The 6,845-nt window shown below is 59.7% G+C and overlaps 1 protein-coding gene across 1 annotated transcript; it reads right to left on the reverse strand.

Annotated features, from left to right (window-relative positions):
- Positions 1 to 855: 855 nt before the first annotated feature.
- Positions 856 to 6,375, reverse strand: TSPAN6 (tetraspanin 6). The gene is made up of 8 exons (XM_059824375.1): positions 6,256 to 6,375; positions 5,957 to 6,145; positions 5,666 to 5,740; positions 4,987 to 5,085; positions 4,560 to 4,715; positions 3,758 to 3,841; positions 1,819 to 1,918; positions 856 to 1,607 (listed from the first exon to the last, which is right to left on the reverse strand). The coding sequence occupies exons 1-7, from the start codon at positions 6,340 to 6,342 to the stop codon at positions 1,850 to 1,852; spliced, it is 759 nt and encodes a 252-aa protein (XP_059680358.1). The 5' UTR covers positions 6,343 to 6,375; the 3' UTR covers positions 856 to 1,607; positions 1,819 to 1,849.
- Positions 6,376 to 6,845: the final 470 nt, after the last annotated feature.

Here is a 6,845-nt window from a genome sequence, read left to right on the forward strand (position 1 = left end):
CCCAGGAGGCTTTCAGCCAGCCAGGTGCTGACAACAGTCTGATTTACTCACCCAGGTTAAACGCAACATAAGGATTTTGGGTGTTCCCCTTTGGGTTCCTCCGTCAGCAGCAAGACTGCCTCATACCTGGTGATTTGCCGCACCATGGGGCAGTTTGGCTGGGGCAGCTCACCCAGTACCCGAGCAGCATTTGCCAAACGCTGACAGAGAGCCACCACTCCTACCCGCAGCTTAACCCCTCGTTTTACGCCTGCCACCTCCCCGGGAGCGGGAGAGGCAGCCCCGGCAGCCGGCCGGCTGCTCCAGACCACAGCTCTTGTGAGTCGGTGCTCGAGACCTGAAAATCCCCCAAGCTGGGCGGGATAAGGGCTTCACCGCACCACTGCGGCACCAGGCTCAGAAGGGCAAAGGCTTGCTGACGAAAGAGCCCCAAGACCAGCAGTATCAAACGAACGCAAAAGCTTAAATGCACGTTTCTTGCCCCAGGGAGAGGCTGGGGAGGCAGGCAGCTCCAGCAGCGCTGCCCTGCCCTTTGCTCGGAGCGATCGGCCAGCCGGCAGACGATACCCGCGTTTGCACGGAGCTGAACTCATCCGCGCGGCTCCTGGGCTGGGATGCTCCAGGCCTTCTGTTTCAGCATGGTTACACAACTGCTGTTATGAAGAAAATTTAATTACAGAAGGTATTTGTAAGCACAAGTGCACCGGTGAGCATTGGAGAAACGCAAACTGCGATGGTCCAGAGGTTTCTGGCTGGCCCGGGGCGAGCTGATTATCTCCCGAGGGGGTTTGCTGCTCTTTGCAGCGACTTGAGCAGAGGAATTCCAGATGAAAAGAAAAGCCAAGGCAGTTTCATAGAGTAAAATATCTTAATATTTATTGTGTCTTAGGACAAAGAGTTCTACTCAATACACAAAACGAGTTAAAGCAGCATATAATACTGACAATCAAGTCACAGCTGACTCGGTGCAAGGACACCTACCAAGGTAAAGGCACCAGGAGCTACATCACCAAACCTCGCTACAGCTTATAAAGAATCACTACAGCCTGTACTTTAAAAAGTACAACTATAAAAAAGTATATAAAACCCAGGGCAGGGATGAGAGAGAGCTTGGCAACAAGCCGAGACCTTGCTGAGCCAAGGGCTTCAGGCAGGCAGGGTCGTGTTTTGACAAGGCAACAGCCCCATCTCGAGAGCAACCGCATCCAGAGAGTGAGGGGATGTCAAGGGGCTGCCGGAGATGAGGGGAAGCATCGCTTTCCCGATGGAAGCACCGAAGACGAGCACGGGGAGTCCCGCGAGGCCGCCAGCACGGTCGGTTCGGCATGGCACTCGAGCACGCCGCCAAGGAAAGAGCTGGGGGCTGCGGCGCCTGGAGGACCACGCTTGCTGTAACCACCGCAGCTACACTAATTATCCCACGCGGTGGCACAGCAGAGTAGTGTTAGGACAAGTCCCTGAGCGCACCAGGACAGCTGCTGCACTCGTTTCTATGAGCTAGTTGAGAAGAAGATCAGTCAGTTCAAAGGAAGATTTCACGAAGCGGCATCCAGAGGAAAACTGGAGGTGGTGGCAGCGGCATCCTCCCCGGCCACGGAGAGCATACCCTGCAATGCACAAGGCAAAGCGTTAACAGACAAGGCTGGATTTATACACAGCTTATAATGAGGTAGCAGACACGGTCTTGCAGTTGCCCTCTGTCCCCACACGCCCCCAAAAGTGGTACCCGCCACCGTGCTGAAGGTCCCCAGGGGTGACCAGGCAGCAGTCAGGGGTGCAGAGGCAGCCCACCGAGCTTACATCGCTGAGCAGACATACCCAGCCACAGCCACAGCATGCTGGGGGCCAGCTACACCATCTCGTACTGATTGTTCGTGATGTACTGGGACAGGCAGCAGGCGAGAATGATGCCAACCAACTGAAAAAGAGAAGAAAAACCCACACATCAAAGGCAGCCAAACCCAGGATGCGGTGTTTCAGGGAAAAAGCCTGACAAATTGCTCCAGAGCATCAGTTTTATAAAATCCAAGGATGGACAGTGGGATTTACAAACCACAACGCGGGCTGCTGCACCCTGCTTCGGACTAACTGAGAAAGGCTGAAGCAGAGGATCCTGGCAGACATCAGCCAAACAAGCTCCTCACAAGAGATGTTCCACGTCCCGTCCTGTTACATTTTGTTTCATGAAGCATCTACTGTTTTACGGTCATTTCGGAGATTACACAGATATCAGGAGTGTCACAGCCAATTACACAGCCACTAGAGAACAGCAGCCACATCTCCCTGTTGCAAGGACAGTGGGAAAGCAAGGTTGCTCTTTCCGCATCAGCGTCTGAAGGACACACTACTGTAACCACAATGTTGCCTCCCAGCCCCTGAGCAGACATTTGGGGCCAGATCCTGCAGGAGTTTGACCTACACAAGCGAAGTTAGAGGCACATTTGCCTGATGGGTCCCTGCCGGCCGCACCACACAGCAAGGCTTGCTGAAAGAGCGATAAAAGCCAGGAACCGGCTACAATTCCCAAGCCTGGCATCAGCCGAGATAATTTCGCAGCTGGGAGTGTGCAGCTCACCGTTTGTGTGTCGGTCACGTCTCGGTGACCCCACAGCGAGCACAGCCCAACTGAGGAGGAGAGCAGGGTGAGCGGCTGCGCACAGCGGAGCAGCTCCGGCTCTCAGGCTCTCCTAGCCACAACCGAAAGCACTTGGTAGCATAAACTGCAGCCAGGGGCTGTTGGCTCCCCCCTTCCCCCACTTCAGTGCATCCGTTACGGGAAACGCACGGCGACACGCTCATTACAGGAGAAATATCTTGGCTGGGTTCCTTCTCCCCACGCTGGCGTGGTCAGCCGGTGGTCCCGGGTGGTAGCGCCTTGAAGCTCATGCCACAGCCTCTGCACGCTGGATCAAGGGCAGGGTGAATTCAAGCCCCTCCAAAGTCAAGGCCAGCCGAGCTCGCTCCGCAGCTGCTTAGCACCGAGAGCCCAGCAAGCTTCCACAAATGAGCTAAAGAAGGGCCAGCTGCACATCCTGCAGCTCCCGCTGCGGTGCGTCGGAAAACCCTCGGCACCTCGGGAAACCTCAGCATGCCCAACACCCAGCGTGGCGGAGCCGGGGGCAGGGGCCTCTCATTTCCTGCCGGGACGAAGCTTGCCGGAGCAGGGGCCGGCGAGCATGCCGCTGCTGCGGCTCCTGCAGGAAGCGTTCTGCAGGATAAAGTAAAGGAGAGGTTGGGGAGTGGGAGGGAGAGGACTCAATTGCAGGGTAAGGCTGCATGCGGGGCAGGAGCCACCAGCACAAGCGGTGCCCCACGGGCACTCCCTGGGACCCAGCCACACAGAAGCGATTCCAGAACACCTCCCTGATAAAAAAGGTCAGTGGATAGGAAAAGAAAGGGAGCAAACTTGATCCCTGCCAACAGCAAACGCCGGGAGTTTGCCTGGCGCAGCACAGGCTCCATTTGGGTTTTCCTGAAATCAGTTGTTTCAGAAATCAGTTGTTTCAGACAGGAGCTCTTCTCAAATAACCTGGGCTCACGGAAACACAGCTGGGGCTTCAGCCCTGGGTTTAAGAGACTGGAGACTGCACAGCGGTGAGATTAAACCCAAGGGGAATCTGCAGAATAGCTGCTCCTCCCTGGCTGAAACAGGCCGTGCCTTTTGTACACACACCAGACTTTGCACAGAAATTAAATACCTCCGGAGACACGCTAGCTTCACTCTGCACTCCTGTGCCAGCCAGCAAGGGAGAGTTACCTGGAAGCACGCGATGCCAAAGGAGATTCCAGCCACAATACTCATTTTTGACTCCATCGTTGATGTTACCAGGAAAAAACAACCCTGCAGAGGAGGGAAAGCAAGCACATGGGTCCAGTGCTTTTCACCCCGCCTGGAGCACAAACCGGCACCTCCCCAGAGCACTGGCAGCTCCAGGGGAAGACGCTCCTGTGCAGGCAGCCGAGGGCTTCTGGTTGCCTCCCTCCTGCCTGACCTCGGCCAAGTCATATCCCTATCAGTGCTGCGCCGACCAGCCTCGCAGCTCAGCGCGTTATCAAGGGGAGTGCTGCCCTTGGGCTGCTCCCAATGGGAGCACTGGGTTGAGCAAGGTGACTCATCCAGGGAACGTCCCTTGCATCACCGCGTCCCTGCCAGATGACATCATCTGCGCTCACCGCTGGGTCAGGACTTTGTACAGCCATTGAGAGACACCAGCACTGTTGAAACTAACTTTACCAGGAAAGAAACTAACTTTACCAGGAAATTGCCTCGTTATTCACTTCTCCCAAACACACAGCCCTGAGCACAAACACTTCAGTCTGGCTGGTCCCTGACCTCCAAGGAAGGAGCTGGGGGGACTTCAGGCCTGAGGGAGGGCTCGTTCCTCCTTACCCTTCCCCTGCCTCCAACCCAGGGGAGTCCCCAGGCCACAGGGTGTCTGCATCGAGAGAGCAGTTCTGCTTTTGGGCCTCGCAGGGAACAGCGAGCCCTTCTTCACCCACCCGGCTCTGATCTCCCCACCTCCAGGACTGGCAGGCGGATTTTTCTGAGCTTAACTTACATCCACAAAGACTTTCAGCTTGGCTTTGCTCGGGTCTTTCAGATCCTCCTCCAAGCAGTCGTCCTGGCTCTTGCAGCAGCTCTGGGGGATGCCCCTCTGGGTGAAGTACTCGGTTCTCTCCCAGTCCGAGTAGTTCTGCACCCCGCAGCAGTGCAGCTGGAGCGGGAAGCACGTTTGAGGAGCACGGTCACACCAGGGTATTGACGCCCCAGTCCTACCACCACTCCCACGGCTCCCCTGCCCTCGCCTCTCTAGGAACTGCCCCATCTCACCCAGGATCTCCTCCCAAACTTGAAAGCCCATGGTGCAAAAGGACCCCCAGCGCCACGACGGGGATGCCAATACTGCAGGGGGTCCCAGGGGACGACCCACGGCAAGACGAGCATCCCCACCCGCCGCCATCCAGACGCCAGCCTGCGGCACTCACGGTTCTCTGGATGGTGTCGACAGCCTGGCTGTGCCGATCCGCGGTCACGTTGTAGTCTCTCAAGGCCAGGTTGAGGTTACTCTCAAAGTTTGTCTTAATCTGCAAGAGAGAGGTCTCTGCGGCGGTGCTGTCCCCTCCCGTGCTTCGGGACCCGCGGCCCAGCATTAGTCACCTCTCGGCGATGGCAGGAATGACTCCGGCCACGACCAGCAGACATTCCCCTGGCCACCCAGGCAATTAAACGCCGTATTAAAGGGCAGGCTGGGATGCGCTGTGGCGGCAGGGATGCTGCGTGTAATAACAAGGACCTGCGCGGTGCCAACTCCCCCCGAGCAGGCTGCTCCGTGGCGCAGGAACCCTCAGAGGAGCTTTAGTTACAGAAATTATTGCGGAAGATAGATCAAAGCCAGAAACTCAAGTCCAGGGCTACTTCGCCTGTTCTGGCAGAGGGGCAGCGTGCCGTGTCGGGCGGACCCTGTGCCCAGCCTTGTCCTTACAGGGACCTTACGGGTCCTCACAGGGACCAAGCTGCTCTTCGGGCCGTTTTAACCTCATTTTAGCTAAACTAAGCACTGCTCCCAGCAGCACCTCTGTGCCTCCAGCGACATCTGCTTGGGTTAAAACCAGCACAAAACTCGCTCTGCAGCATCGGGAGACAGCAGCGGCCACCCAGACTCACCTCGTGCCTGAAGACGAACCCCACGACAGCAGCCACCAGGACGATGAGGAAGATGAGGGACAGGAGCATGGCGTACTGCAGGGAGAAAGGGCGGGATGGGACGGGGTAGGATGGGATGAGATGGGGTAAAATGGGATGGGATGGATGGGGTAGGATGGGACGGGATGGGGTTGGGATGAGATGGGGAAGGATGGGACGGGGAAGGATGGGACAGGTCAGGATGGGTCAGGACAGGTTGGGATGGGTCAGGAGGGGATGGGACCCCGTCCCGCCCCGTCCAGGGCCACCCACCAGCTTGAGCATCCAGGTGCTGCCGCGGCAGGTGGCGAAGCACCCGAAGGTGCCCAGGAGGACGACGACAGTGCCGGCGCCCACCAGGACGAAGGGGACGTTGGTGGCCTTCTCGTCCAGCAGGGAGAAGTAGACGGCCAGGCTCACCCTGCCCCAGACGCCCACGGCCAGCAGCACGATGCCCGACACCTGGGCAGAGGGGAAAGCCGCCGTGGCTCGCGACTGTCGCGACAGGGTGGCGCGGCCGCGACATGTCGCGGGGGTAGGGCGGGGCGGGGCGGCCGCGGCCCGGCGCTCACCCAGAAGACGAAGGTGTAGGTAAGCAGGACGCTCTTGAGGCAGGTGATCACGGGCTTCGTCTGCAGCCGCCGCGACGGGGACGCCATGGCCGACACGGGCCGTCTCCTGCCGGGACGGGCCCCGCCGCGCCGCGCCGAGCCCCCGCCCCGCCGGGCAGGCCCCGCCCCGTCCCGCCGGAGGCGCCCGAGCGACGGCGGAGGTTGCCGAGCGCTCACGGAAATGGCCGAGCGCGCCCGAAGCCGCGCCGCTCCTCCCCGAAGGGGGCGCCCCCTGCCTGCCCCCCGCCACCCCCTGCCCGCACCCTACCCCAGCCCCCCCGTGCCACCCCCTGCCCGCACCCTACCCCAGCCCCCCCGTGCCACCCCCTGCCCCCCCGTGCCACCCCCTGCCCGCACCCTGCCCCAGCCCCCCCATGCCACCCCCTGCCCGCACCCTGCCCCAGCCCCCCATGCCACCCCCTGCCCCAGCCCCCCCGTGCCACCTCCTACCCGCACCCTGCCCCAGCCCCCCCGTGCCACCCCCTGCCCGCACCGTGCCCCAGCCCCCCATGCCACCCCCAGCCCCCCCGTGCCACCTCCTGCCCCAGCCC

The sequence above is a fragment of the Gavia stellata genome, chromosome 14 (assembly GCF_030936135.1).
Source record: "Gavia stellata isolate bGavSte3 chromosome 14, bGavSte3.hap2, whole genome shotgun sequence".
NCBI classification, from domain to species: domain Eukaryota; kingdom Metazoa; phylum Chordata; class Aves; order Gaviiformes; family Gaviidae; genus Gavia; species Gavia stellata.

Excerpts from the sequence above, each read along its gene's own strand:
- TSPAN6 (XM_059824375.1), bottom strand. The coding sequence starts at position 6,342 with ATGGCGTCCCCGTCGCGGCGGCTGCAGACGAAGCCCGTGATCACCTGC. Across the intron at positions 5,086-5,665 it reads GGTTCGTCTTCAGGCACGAG|ATTAAGACAAACTTTGAGAG; the intron begins GTGAGTCTGGGT and ends TCTCTCTTGCAG. Across the intron at positions 3,842-4,559 it reads AGCTGAAAGTCTTTGTGGAT|GGTTGTTTTTTCCTGGTAAC; the intron begins GTAAGTTAAGCT and ends CCTCCTCTGCAG.